Source organism: Embiotoca jacksoni, unplaced genomic scaffold (assembly GCF_022577435.1).
Source record: "Embiotoca jacksoni isolate LCO1_2020_lvr unplaced genomic scaffold, fEmbJac1.0.p SCAF_2, whole genome shotgun sequence".
Classification (NCBI taxonomy): Eukaryota; Metazoa; Chordata; class Actinopteri; family Embiotocidae; genus Embiotoca; species Embiotoca jacksoni.
In genome coordinates this window covers 25,242,594-25,256,736 of record NW_027185340.1, presented here as the reverse complement: position 1 = coordinate 25,256,736, position 14,143 = coordinate 25,242,594, and the positions used below count along the sequence as shown (strand labels likewise).

General features: G+C 47.5%; 1 protein-coding gene across 3 annotated transcripts; it reads left to right on the top strand.

Annotated features, from left to right (window-relative positions):
- Window positions 1–17: 17 nt before the first annotated feature.
- pknox1.1 (pbx/knotted 1 homeobox 1.1) lies at window positions 18–14,069 on the top strand. 3 transcript variants are annotated; one of them, XM_069155197.1, is made up of 11 exons: window positions 18–79; window positions 1,391–1,519; window positions 2,447–2,577; window positions 2,836–3,007; window positions 3,857–4,057; window positions 4,206–4,356; window positions 5,483–5,580; window positions 6,020–6,148; window positions 6,260–6,336; window positions 10,549–10,715; window positions 12,271–14,069. In XM_069155197.1, the coding sequence occupies exons 2-11, from the start codon at window positions 1,469–1,471 to the stop codon at window positions 12,450–12,452; spliced, it is 1,359 nt and encodes a 452-aa protein (XP_069011298.1). In that variant the 5' UTR covers window positions 18–79; window positions 1,391–1,468; the 3' UTR covers window positions 12,453–14,069. The 3 variants fall into 3 exon arrangements, with proteins under 3 accessions (XP_069011298.1, XP_069011297.1, XP_069011299.1); XM_069155196.1 differs by lacking the exon at window positions 18–79 and adding an exon at window positions 301–529; XM_069155198.1 differs by lacking the exon at window positions 18–79 and adding an exon at window positions 585–993.
- The last annotated feature ends 74 nt before the right edge of the window (window positions 14,070–14,143 follow it).

Sequence of the window (14,143 nt, the reverse complement as noted above, 5' to 3'; positions counted from 1 at the left end):
TTACGCGATGACGCAAAGCGACAACTGCGGGTCCCGATTGCTGCAGCCGCTTGTCAGTGTGACGAAGATTGGCACTCAGGTAAGCTGTCACTCAAAATCCCTCTTTTTCCGTTCCCTATCAATCAAACAATCTGGGCCGCACGCAAAAATGCCCCGGGGCGAGGAGCGTGGACCTAGTCACGGCGGCGGAGGGTGTTTTTTGGAGGGGAAGCACAAGTGGCAGAGCTCCGGGAAGAATAAAAAAATCTGTCTACCAGGGAGGGGGTGGGGGGGTAAAAAAATATGTCGGCGTTTTGGGGGCAGAGGAGGATTGTGGAAAAGAGAAGGGCCGGAGATAGAAACGAGGCCCGACAGTTGTACGGTTGGCGCGGAGGGAGGGACGGAGAGGGCAGCTGTCCCCGCGTGATTGATTGACTGGAGGGGGAAGGACCCACCGGGCCAGCCTGGTGGGCTGCCGGTGCCCCTTATGAAATCGGTCCAGTCGAATTACTGTACACCGATGACAAGAAATACATATTCATTTAAAATGGTAATTGATAAGCGAGACTCCGTCGTGTTATTCTCCCCGAGTATCCATCCGCGGCTCTATTTCTACCTGGCTAGCGCGGTTAGCTTGTTGTTTTGGCAGTGATTTCCTCGCTAAATATGGCGCTTTGTATTTAGTCTGCACCGAACCAGCCCGATAAACCGAACCAGCCCGATAAACCGAACCAGCCCGATAAACCCCCTCTTTACTAGTTAGCTGCCTGCTAACATTAGCTGCTCCTCCGGGCTAACCAGCTGTGCTTCGCTAGCTAACGCTAATGTGGCGTTCACGGTACATGCTGGCCGTGTGTTGCGGGAACACGAGGCTTCCTCCAGCCGAGCCGCTCTGTTGGCCCATAAACATGTCCCGGTTCCAGGACAGCTGGCTAATGCTGGTCCAAATGATTTATTCAACTGCAGTCGCCGCTACGCACGATGTAACAGCTAGCGGGCTAAAGGCTGTTAGCGGTGGGTGTGTGGACATCAGCTCCTCTTATAGGACAACTTTGATTAATTCATAACATTTATAGAAATGAAACGCCTCCCGTCTGCTGTGTTTATGCCCCCGACAAATATTTACATCTGTAGTTCTATGGTTTATGTCTCCTCGTCCCCCGGTGGTCTTCATGTCTGTATTTTGTTTTGTTTGTTTCTTACTAACGCGGATGTTTAATAAATTTGATGATAAGAATGTCTTACTTATTAATGCTCCTCCAACATAAAGTTCAACACCAGTTATTAGTCGTGAATGAAACGTATTAATCCTCCCTGGACCCCGGTTTAACGTGTGAAACGTGACGGGCTGAACTATTTGCAGGTTGTGTTCACCTGAGGTCGTCTAACTGAACCTGTGTGTGTTGTGTAGGTTGGCCACCTGTCCACCTGTCCACTTGTCCCTGCTCTCTATAATGCCCCAGTGTCTGCAGCACCTGCAGTGAACGTGATGGCAGCCCAGTCGGTGTCCATAGACAAGTACCCAAAGGGAGAGCAGCAGGTGGGTGAGAGGACGTGGAGGCCGGCTCCACCGCACGCTTTCTGTTGGTCTGGTACATTAAAACAGGACTGGGATACTTCAATGTCCCAGTTTACTGAAGGCTCTGCTGTCTGTGGATCCTCTACTTATTCTCAGGCGAATCAGCCAAACAAAAGGGAAACCCTTTCTGCATGCAACACCAGAACACATGCTACTGCATCTGAGTAACACGTCCAGCACAGCAACACCGCTGCATGAGAGACACCAGGGACGCACTATAAACACAGCATTTCTCTCGTGTGGAAATTGCTTACAAAGCATCTTTATTCAAAGTTTTTTGGGGGGTGTTGAGAGCTGAAAACGACCTATGACTAATGAGACATTTTCCACCCGAAGCAAAGCGATTATTTTTAGCCTGTTTGCACTCAGTCTACCTCATTGTCTCAGTCACATGGTCGGGATGGGATTCATGCCCTGGGAGGGATCGTGTGGCTGGTCGGCAGCGCGAAGAGGAAACATTGGCCGAGGAGAGAATCGATGAATGTGTCTCACGTGAAGGTTCACAGAGGACATGCGACGGGGTCGTGGTTGCTCGTGGCAGGTGTTTCCTCACAGGTCCATTCAGAACATGACATGGTGTACTGTTAGGTGTTCGACCTGAAACTGTTAAAAGTGCAACAACACACCATCTATAGCATGTTGATGCAAACGAGTCGTGATCTTCCTCTCAGTAAAATGAAGGCGTCTCGCATGGAGAGAGTTTCTGACCATGTCCTCATAACTCTCCAGAGGGTCCACATTCACCCTGCAGCTCCTCTCGGTCTTCACATGATGTCTTTGTTTGTCTCTCACTCTCCGCTTTCTCCTCACCTCTCCTGTCACTTTCTGTCTCTTTCTGTCCTTTTACCGCCGTCTCGTCTCATTTGCTGGTCTTCCGTCTCCCTGCAGATGCAAGGTGTGGTGAAGGTAGACGGCGACTCGGAGCAGAAGTTCATCGAGGGGACGTTGGCGGAGGTGCCCAGCCCGGCACCCACGGAGCCGCAGACACCCATGGACGCCGACAAAGCATCCATATATCGGTAGAGCTGTGTGTGTGTGTGTGTGTGTGCGTGTGCGTGTGTGCGTGCCCCTGTTGTCAGTCTGTCTTCAACTAAACTAGCACCAGGAGACGTCACATGATGTCCTCCGTTCCCGTGACGTCCATGTTGCTGCGTCAGGGTGTTGCCACCTCCTGCTGTAACGTGTTGTTCAAGTCGTGCTCTGTGACTGGAGGTGTGTTAGTGTGATGATGAGTGTGATGTGTAGTAACGGGGCCTTTGCTGTGTGTCCGTCCTCAGACATCCCCTGTTCCCTCTGCTGGCGCTGCTATTTGAGAAGTGTGAACAATCCACGCTGAGCTCCGACTGCATCACCTCGGCCAGCTTCGATGTCGACATCGAGAACTTTGTGCGCAATCAGGAGAAAGAAGGGAAACCTTTCTTCAGCGAGGACCCTGAGCTCGACAACCTGGTGAGACGTCCCACTTCTCCAGCGTTCCTCAGTTCTTCTGGATTTAGTCTGAACAGATATGTTCAAAGAGAGAGGAGAGCTTCCTAAAACAGGCGTGCAGTAGTCTGAATACGCATGTTCCCTCTCACACAACCAACACAGAGACTGTCGGTATTTCACAGACAACTACAAAGGGAACCACTCATACAGTCACGTGTCCGTAACCTTTGACCTCCAAAGTACCCTGGCTCCACCCACCACACGAACATAGCGTCACGTTTCAGAAGATGTATTCGACCTTTTCAGACCAACAAACCGACAACGTCTGCTGCCTCTCTGTCCTGGTAAAAAACATCCAACCTGCCTGGTGCCTGCATGCACATGTATGTAGACTCACCTGAGGAGCCCGGCCTTCACAATAAAAGCATCAACAATTACGCAAGTTACTTTAAGTAATAATATTGATAACGTAGGCAACACATTAATCTACATTACTCGTGTAATACTTATGCTGCATGGAGACGTTTTTCAGTGTCCCTTTTTCATCCTAATGTTGTGCAGATGGCAGAAGGCCATCACACAGACGGGCTTTATGTTGCAGATGGGCATCTAGATATTCAGATCACCGTCCTCATCTCGTATGTTACAGCTGCCGGCTAAATATTTTACGATGAGGTATTAACACAAGTTCCACCACAAGAAGCACCTGCAACAACACGGCGGCAGAGAGGAGAGGAGACTGCAGGACGTAGGACAGAAGAGGACGAGATGCAAAGTGGGGCCAATGAATGTCGAGAAGAATAACGTTCAGCTGGAGAACGACGGCCTCGCCTCGGTAGACTGCTGTTAACCCTTCGGTGTTGTGTGCAGATGGTGAAGGCCATCCAGGTGCTGCGGATCCACCTGCTGGAGCTGGAGAAGGTGAGCGACCTGTGTAAGGACTTCTGCAGCCGCTATATCGCCTGCCTGAAGACCAAGATGAACAGTGAGACCCTGCTGAGTGGAGACCCGGGGAGCCCGTACTCCCCTGTGCAAGGCCAGGTCCCGGGCTTCTCCCCCACCAAGACCCAGGTAGCCATCACTCGGGTGTGACCGCGTAAAAGTTAGCATCAACATGAGATACACACACACACACACACGTGTGAGTGTGTGTGTGTGTGTGAGTGAGAGTGAGAGAGAGAGACCCGGCCCACGTTGTGTGTTCTGCTCCGTTCTGCAGACCCCCAGCTCCATCTCGGGGACCCTTAGTCCCCAGGGTCAAATCGTGGTGCCAGCATCAGCCCTGCAGCAGGGGAATGTTACCGTCACGGCGGTCAACCCCACCCAGGTGGTCGCAGGTATGTCACCATGGCATACGACCCCCTCCTCAGGTACGGTATTGTTGTGACCAGTCAAATATTGTCATGCGTCATCTTGATCTGAGCTTGCTTTGCAGCCTGCGGGTTACGTTAGTCTGTCAACGCTTCCTGTACAAACCCACGACTTTGTCAGGATCAGTTGTCGTCATGGTGACCGAAGCCCGGTCCTCATGGGGATGAACATCATGGATGCTGACCCGCTGAAGGTCGGGGGAAGAAGGTGTGAATCATGGCTGCTGGTTCACATCTCTACGTCATCCTATTTTTAGCAGCTGCATTGAAACAAGTGCTCCTACTTTGAAATGAAAATTAAATTAATTATTTTTATCAATAATTTCGACAATATCTTTGTGTTTTTAATGATAATTAAAGATTTCAGATCACGTTTGTAAAACGCTTTTAAAAGCAGACTGCTGCAGTGAATCTCCATCCTGACGGTCGGTCGGTCGGTCGGTCGTTCCGCGGTGCGTCAGCAGCGTCGCAGCAGCAGGTCACCGCTCTGCTCCACTAAAGATACGCACCGTCTGCTTGTGATGGAAACCGCAGCGAGATGAACGGAGCAGATCAACCGGGCAGGAAGTCAGTCGGAGGAAAATAAAGAGGATCCGGTCAATGGTCCAAATAAACCTCCTGATCGTACATCATTGCATCACCGTCTACCCGGCCGTGGGAAAGAGTTCCACAATAAAGAGGAGGATTCATGTTTTAATGACTAAAACACAGCAGCTGTATTCACTGCGTCTGTAGGCTGCAGCACAAAGTAGGAAATTACAACAATGAACACAAAAGAAAGCGTTTAACAGCGTTTACCTGCTAGAAGGTGAAAAACACGAACAATCAGGAAGGAAGATGAAACACTTCTGACATGCTGCTGGAATATGAAGCCGTGCAGAGGAACAAAGTTACAGTGCACACCAAACGTAACAGACCCGTGTTCAGTGGAACATGCAGGTTAGAGTTGATTAGATAAATTAATGATTCATACATCTCCAGAAATAAAGTTACAGTCCGTCAGGAACCGTCATACCTGAGGTTTCTTTAGGGAAGTGAAGATTTAAAAAAAATGTAAACAAGAAAATCGTGATTGTTTTCCAGAATCCGGCAGCTCTAAGTTAGATTAACCTTTTTCTGTTTTCAGGGGGCACAGTGTACCAGCCCGTCACCGTGGTAACTCCTCAGGGCCAGGTGGTCACACAGGCTCTGTCTCCGGGGACAATACGTGTACAAAACAATCAGGTAGGACGTGTCTCCTTGGTGCTGGTTCTGAATGTCAGCGGTTCTGTCTGGTTCTGTCAGCGGTTCCCACAATGACCAGTGGCCACATTTACTGACTTCAACCTTTTGACCTGCACATGTTTGGCTGTAAAAGCAGACAGCCATTCAACATGTTGGTGTCAGTGTTCCCAATGCATGCTGGGAGGAGTCCGACTACACAATGATTGGTCTGTTACTGGTATTAATGCTGCTATAGATGTATTCTAACAGAATCTGTTTTAACCTGTCTTTCATTCTAAGCTTGTTGTTTTTGAAATGAGTTGCGAGTCTTGAAGTGTTTCCTGATCTCACCGTGTTCATTCTCCTCCTGTCACGTTGTTCAGAAGGAACTCGGTCAGTAGTTTAGATGTGTGGTCGTATGAACGGGACTGAAATGTAAAGCCGGTGTCTGTGTGCTCAGCTGCAGCTGCAGTTCCACCAGGACCTGAACCTCTTCAACCACGACGACAACTCAACCAAGAACAAGCGCGGCGTCCTCCCCAAACACGCCACCAACGTCATGCGCTCATGGCTCTTCCAGCACATCGGGGTGACCTGAGTGTGACCTGAGTGTGAACTGAGTGTGACTGACTTGAGTGTGAGTGACTGAGCGAGCGTGAGTGACTGAGCAGCTTCACTAAATCCTCCTGTTCTCCTGCAGCATCCTTATCCAACAGAGGATGAGAAGAAACAGATCGCCACCCAGACCAACCTGACACTTCTGCAGGTCAACAACTGGTGAGTTCCCTGAAACACTCTCTGAAAAACAGCTTGAAACATGCCCTGAAAAACAGCTTGAAACACACTCTGAAACACGCCTGAAACATGCCCTGAAAAACAGCTTGAAACACACCCTGAAAAATAGCTTGAAACACGCCTGAAAGACACTGAAACACGCCCTGAAAAACAGTTTGAAATACTCTGAAGCCTGAAACACGCCTGAATTACGCCTGAAAAACAGCTTGACACACAATGAAACACGCCCTGAAAAACAGTTTGAAACACGCACTAAATCACGCCTGAATTATGCCCTGTAACACAGCCTGAAACATGCCCTGAAAAACAGCTTGAAACACGCCCTGAAACACTGCCTGAAACATGCCCTGAATTACGCCCTGAAACAGCCTGTAACACGCCCTGAATTACGCCCTGAAACACGCCTGAATTATGCCCTGAAACACAGCCTGTGACAGCCTGAGACACGCCCTGAAACACCCCCTGAAACACGCCTGAAACACAGCTTAAGACACACTTGAATCACGGCCTGAAACACGCCCTGAATTATGCCCTGAAACAGCCCGTAACACGCCGTGAATTACGGCCTGAAACGCCCTGAAAAACAGCTTGAAACACACTGAAACACGCCCTGAAAAACAGCTTGAAACACACTCTGAAACATGCCCTGACAAACAGCTTGAAACGCCCTGAAAAACGGCTTGAAACACGCCCTGAAAAACAGTTTTAAACACGCCTGAATTACGCCTGAAACACGGCCTGAAACACAGCTTGACACACTCTGAAACACGCCCTGAAAAACAGCTTGAAACACGCCCTGAAACACGCCCTAAATCACGCCTGAATTACGCCCTGAAACACAGCTTGAAACACGCCTGAAACACAGCTTAAAACACGCCCTGAATTACGCTCTGAAATAGCACGTAACGCCCTGAATTACGGCCTGAAACATGCCCTGAAAAACGGCTTGAAACACACTCTGAAACACGCCTATAACACACCCTGAAACGCGCCTGAAAAACGGCCTGAAAAACGGCTTGAAACACGCCTGAAAAACAGCTTGAAGCACGCCCTGAAACATGCCTGAAACAAAGCTGAAACACGCCCTGAATTACAGCCTGAAACGCCCTGAAAAACAGCTTGAAACACACTCTGAAGCCTGAAAAACAGCTTGAAACGGCCTGAAACGTGCCCCGTAACACGCCCTGAATCACGCCTGAAACATGCCCTGAAAAACAGCTTGAAACACGCCCTGAAAGACACTGAAACACGCCCTGAAAAACAGTTTGAAACACATCTGAAACGCGCTGAAAAACAGCATGAAACACACTCTGAAACACGCCCTGACAAACAGCTTGAAACACGCCCTGAAACACGGCTTAAAACATGCCTGAATCACGGCTAAAACACGCTCTGAAAAATAGCTTGAAACACGCCCTGAAAGACACTGAAACACGCCCTGAAAAACAGTTTGAAACACCCTCTGAAGCCTGAAACATGCCCTGTAACACGCCTGAATTACGCCTGAAACACGCGCTGAAAAACAGCATGAAACACACTCTGAAACACGCCCTGATAAACAGCTTGAAACACGCCCTGAAAAACGGCTTGAAACACGCTCTGAAAAACGGTTTGAAACACACTGAAGCCTGTAACTCGCCCTGAAAAACGGCCTGAAAAACAGCTTGAAACAAGCCCTGAAAAACAGTTTGAAACACACTCTGAAGCCTGAAACACGCCTGAATTACGCCTGAAACACGGCCTGAAAAACAGCTTGACACACACTCTGAAACGCGCCCTGAAAAACCGTTTGAAACACGCCCTAAATCACGCCTGAATTACGTCCTGAAACACAGCCTGTAACACAGCCTGAAGCACGCCCTGAAAAACAGCTTGAAACGCCCTGAAACACACCCTAAAAAACAGCTTGAAACAAGCCTTGAAAAACAGTTTGAAACACACTCTGAAGCCTGAAACACGCCTGAATTACGCCTGAAACACAGCCTGAAAAACACCTTGAAACACACTCTGAAACACGCCTGAAAAACGGCCTGAAAAACAGCTTGAAACACGCCCTGAAAAACGGTTTGAAACACTCTGAAGCCTGAAACGCCTGAATTACGCCTGAAACACAGCCTGAAAAACAGCTTGAAACACACTCTGAAACATGCCCTGAAAAACAGCTTGAAAACCCCCCTGAAACACGCTTGAAACACAGCTTAAAACACGCCTGAATCACGGCCTGAAACACGCCCTGAATTACGGCCTGAAACACGCCCTAAAAAACAGCTTGAAACACACTGAAACACGCCCTGAAAAACAGCTTGAAACACTCTGAAACACGCCCTGACAAACAGCTTGAAACATGCCCTGAAAAATGGCTTGAAACACGCTCTGAAAAACAGTTTGAAACACACTGAAGCTTGAAACACGCCCTGAAACAGCTTAAAACATGCCTGAATCACGGCCTGAAACACGCCCTGAAACAGCCCGTAACACGGCCTGAATTACGCCTGAAACATGGCCTGAAAAACAGCTTGAAACACACTCTGAAACATGCCTGAAAAACGGCCTGAAAAACAGCTTGAAACACGCCCTGAAAAACGGTTTGAAACACGCTCTGAAAAACGGTTTGAAACACACTGAAGCCTGTAACGCCCTGAAAAACGGCCTGAAAAACAGCTTGAAACACGCCCTGAAAAACGGTTTGAAACACGCTCTGAAAAACGGTTTGAAACACACTGAAGCCTGTAACGCCCTGAAAAACGGCCTGAAAAACGGCTTGAAACAAGCCCTGAAAAACAGTTTGAAACACACTCTGAAGCCTGAAACACGCCTGAATTACGCCTGAAACACGGCCTGAAAAACAGCTTGACACACACTCTGAAACACGCCCTGAAAAACAGTTTGAAACATGCCCTAAAACGCCCTAAATCACGCCTGAATTACGTCCTGAAACACAGCCTGAAGCACGCCCTGAAAAACAGCTTGAAACACGCCTGAAACACACCCTAAAAAACAGCTTGAAACACACTGAAACACGCCCTGAAAAACAGCTTGAAACACACTCTGAAACACGCCCTGACAAACAGCTTGAAACATGCCCTGAAAAACGGCTTGAAACACGCTCTGAAAAACAGTTTGAAACACACTGAAGCTTGAAACATGCCCTGAAACAGCTTAAAACATGCCTGAATCACGGCTTGAAACACGCTCTGAAAAACAGTTTGAAACACACTGAAGCTTGAAACACGCCCTGAAACACAGCTTAAAAACATGCCTGAATCACGGCCTGAAACACGCCCTGAAACAGCCCGTAACACGCCCTGAATTACGCCTGAAACACGGCCTGAAAAACAGCTTGAAACACAATGAAACGCGCCCTGAAACGCCTGAATTACACCTAAAACACCCTGAAAAATAGCTTGAAACACGCCCTGAAAGACGCTGAAACACACCCTGAAAAACAGTTTGAAACACTGAAAAACAGCTTGAAACATGCCCTGAAAAACGGCTTGAAACACGCTCTGAAAAAGTTTGAAACACACTGAAGCTTGAAACACGCCCTGAAACACAGCTTAAAACATGCCTGAATCACGGCCTGAAACACGCCCTGAAACAGCCCGTAACACGCCCTGAATTACGCCTGAAACACGGCCTGAAAAACAGCTTGAAACACAATGAAACACGCCCTGAAACGCCTGAATTACATCTAAAACACCCTGAAAAACAGTTTGAAACACTGAAAAACAGCCTGAAAAACAGCTTGAAACATGCCCTGAAAAACGGCTTGAAACACGCCCTGAAACGCCCTGAAAAATAGCTTGAAACACGCCTGAATTACGCCTTGAAACACAGCCTGTCTGTGAGGCTCCGCCCCTCTTTAATCACAGCTAACAGAAGATCAGAGAAACAAAACAGGAATCAGCGCGACTAGATCGATTATCGTGGCGAATAACAAGAATTTTAACAACCTTCAGTGGGCAAGAAGTCTCAGATTCACTTCCAATCGAGTGCAGTGATGTTTTGTTGAGTGTATTCGGGGTTTGTGTTCCTTATCCTCAGTCAGCTTTATTTATTTATCGGTCTTTGAGAGACAAGTTTCCTGTTTGAACGAGGGATTTTAGCTTCCAGTGATTTCATCACAGATCGGGAGCACCTGACAAAACAAACCTACAAAAAGACCAACCGAGCTCAGCCATCTTGTGTCTTCAGGTTTATTAATGCACGAAGACGGATCCTGCAGCCCATGTTGGACGCCAGCTCCTCCGAGACACCCAAAGCCAAGAAGAAGACGCCTCAGAACCGGCCGCTGCAGCGCTTCTGGCCCGACTCCATCGCAACAGGCGGAGGCACCCAGCAGCAGGTCACCATGCCCGACGGTACGCAGCACAACATCGATCAGTCACCCCTCCACGTCTCCTCCACGTCTCCAGCATGACGGCTTCACGCTTTCTGAACACTCACTCAATCACAGGAAATGAACAGCTCATGCTCCCGTCATCTAGTCTTAGAAAATGTGGACCTCAGCTCTGCAGAGGCTCTACCCACACACCAGATCAGCAGGAAATCTCAGTTCGCAATAACCAACGCTAATTCAAGAAAACTCCAACTAAATTATTTACGGAAGATCGTATATATTCCTGTGATTTTTTTTTTTTTTTATTAATTTTTTTCTGCAAAAAATGTCCTGGACAGAAGTATACAAAAGTATTTCTGCATATTAATACTCCAAAGTAGTCTTTCCAAACAAAACTAGATTTTTAAGTCTAAAAATAATGGTCCCTTTCCTCTCATCAGCAAAACAAACTCAGACGGTGCTCACCGGAAAACAAGTGGAGAACCGCTAGTGCCGGGGATTGTGGGAAATGTGGTCTTATGATGGGAATGAGGAACATGTTAAATGAGTTTTCTCCACTTCCAGCTGTAAGAGACGGAACTTTGTTTTAGTGTTGACTGTGATTTAAAGATGATGTGAAGCTCTTATATTACAGTCACAGACGGTCTCATATGTCTGATGTGCAGCACGATAAGTCATTTCAAACATTTTACTCTTTATTAGGGAGTTGTTAGACTTTTTAACCCACAAAACTCAAATGACAAATGACTTCATTTCTTTTGATAAAATCCACCACAAAATGAAAACACATTTGATCAAAACAATCACACAAACCTGAGATCCCAGAGGGACGGACATTTCTAGTCCTTCGTCACCAGAGCAGTTCATCTGTCTGCGGGCGTTTGAAAACATGTTAATTGAGTGAGAACAATAATTCAGCCGTCCCAGCACGTATTGTTTTCCAGTTGTCAGATTTAATATCAACAAATACTGTTATCATCATGTCACAAATCCTCTGGAAAATCTGACCAAATGACAGTGGATGACCTCTGACCTGAGAGGTCGTATGTTGGTGTTCAGGTCCAGATGATCCAACCAAACCACAACACATCCACTCATCTTCAGCAGGCTGTAATATTTACTGTAGATGTTGCTGCTGTTGATGGTCAAAGATCAGATCTATAAAGATATCCATGAAGAAGTGTGACTGGAGGCAGCGTGTCAGGACACTTCATGAAGACACTTAAACAGACATTCAGGTTTAATAAATATCACACTTTACTGAATATTTAAAATAATTAAACGACTCGGAGACCTGTCTGTCTCTCACCGAGACCTGTCTGTCTCTGAGACTTCCTGTCTTTCGGAGAGACTTCCTGTCTCAGTGTGTCCCTCCAGTGAGTAGACAGTCTTTAGTCTATGTCCAGAACCAACACACACCGATCTGGTCTTCTCTCAGGATGAGCAGCAGCTCTCTGACCCGTCTTCATCAGTTTGAAGTTCCTCCAGGTTTCATATCAGTTTGAAAGGCTGAATGTCTCCGGACAGAGCAGTGCGTTGTCATGGCAGCAGTCCTCTGAACATCCTCTCCTCCTCAGGTACCATGGTGACCATGAACGTGGAGAGTCTGCACAGCTTGACGTCAGACGGCGCCACGCTGGCGGTCCAGCAGGTGATGCTGGGAGGCCACAGCGAGGACGAGTCGGGGGACAGCGGGGACGAGGACGATGACACGGACATGGCCGGGCTGGGCCTGGACAACAGCGATTCATTGCAATAGAAGACACCCCCCCCTACACACACACACACACACACACACACACACACACACACACACACACACACACACACACACACACACACACACACAGACACACCAAGCGCAAGTCGTCCTACAGAACACGGGTGCATCCAGACAGACACGTTCGGTTTACACAGCACAACGCCGGCCTCCTGGTCCTCTTCCTCTTCCACCCTGCTGAACGGCTGCGAGGCGACATGAGCAGTTTCATTTCACAAACCGTTTTTTAATTACTTAGTTGACGTAGGCGAGTGCACTTTTTTGTATATTTAAGCTAAAAAAAAAGATGAAATCAACCAGAAGAAGAAAAAAAAAAGTGTTAAAAACACCCGAAGCAGATTTTTCTGCTCCGTTAATAAATGTTGACAGATTTCTTTTTCTTTTTCGGCCCGTCCCCCGTTCAGTTCTCATTTTGGATGCCAACACTTTAAAGTTGTATCTGTAAGGGTTTGTCCTCACTTTTTGCATGCTTGTGTTTTGAGTAGATATGCACACTCTTATGACCGACTCCACGGCTCTCATACGCCCCCCGCAGGCCGAGCAGAACACATGGAGAGATTGGAGGAAAAAAAAGAGATGCTTATTTTTATATGCAAACATATGAAATTAGTGTTTTTTGTTTCATTTTTGTGTTCTCCTGTTTTGTAAGGAATATTTATGTACAGATTCATAATTAAAGCTAGCGACCCTGTTTTCCAGGGTTCTTTGAAGTTTTCTAAAAAATTGAAAAAGGAACTGAATGCTGAAGAAAATTGCTATTTAAATTGGTTTTAAACTTACAATACTAACAAGGCCTTATCTGTGTTCTTTTCTAAAGAATTATTGCCAAGAAGCACAAAAAGAAAGTGTGACCCTCGGTTAAATTGGTCAAAAAGACACTAAACTGCGCAACACTTTTGTGGCTCTACAAAGCATCGTTAATAATCTACCTGCAGCACGCCAGCTGTCTGACAGACACTCGACTGCAGTGCTTCGGTTTTTTTAAATCCAGCTCCCGCTTTACCTACATTGTGCATACCATACATTACGTCTTTTAATCGTTTTACGGTAGTATCGTAGGCGTCACTTTCTCAAGTGCACAATCCAGAACACTATGCTAACCACACAATCACCAGGGTCTGAGACGGAGACCCTGCAGGGCAGCATCCACACCAACACAGCGACTCCATGGTCAACAGGAAGCAGTGGACTTTTGCACGCATTCGTTTTATTTATGTACACGTACATGCTACTGTGCTGAGAACGGAGAGCAGTTGGACAGTGGGACTCCTTGTTTGTTGCCTGCCTGAAGGACTAAGTGCTGCAGCCTCCTCGCATGTCGGGAAAGATCTGTAATCTTGATCAGTTTGTCATACTGCTGCACAAAGTGGGGCGCCTGCTGTTTAAAGAGCTGTAATACTGAACCACAGCTGTGTGTCAATAGTTCCAGTGAGCTGGTTCCTGTCCCTCCGGAGGCTGGACTGACTGGGTGGGCCCTCGCTGACCTCTTGGTTCTTCACTTGCATCTGTCTTGCTTTTTATGAAGCGTTGTTCACTTTTCTCTCGTCTGTTTTGCCTTAGAGCTTTCTATTTTGGAATAAACTATGCCTAACTCTCCGCCGCGCTCTGCCTCCTCACTCTGCTCCGGCAGCTCTGCACCCAAACACCTCCGCCGTGCTACACTTTGTCTC

What these genes read in the sequence shown, in the direction of transcription:
- pknox1.1 (XM_069155196.1), top strand. Translation starts at nt 467, where the DNA reads ATGAAATCGGTCCAGTCGAATTACTGTACACCGATGACAAGAAATACA. An exon ending in ACCCTGAGCTCGACAACCTG is followed by an intron (nt 3,008 to 3,856) that starts GTGAGACGTCCC and finishes TGTTGTGTGCAG; the next exon opens with ATGGTGAAGGCCATCCAGGT. An exon ending in GCAGGTCACCATGCCCGACG is followed by an intron (nt 10,716 to 12,270) that starts GTACGCAGCACA and finishes TCTCCTCCTCAG; the next exon opens with GTACCATGGTGACCATGAAC.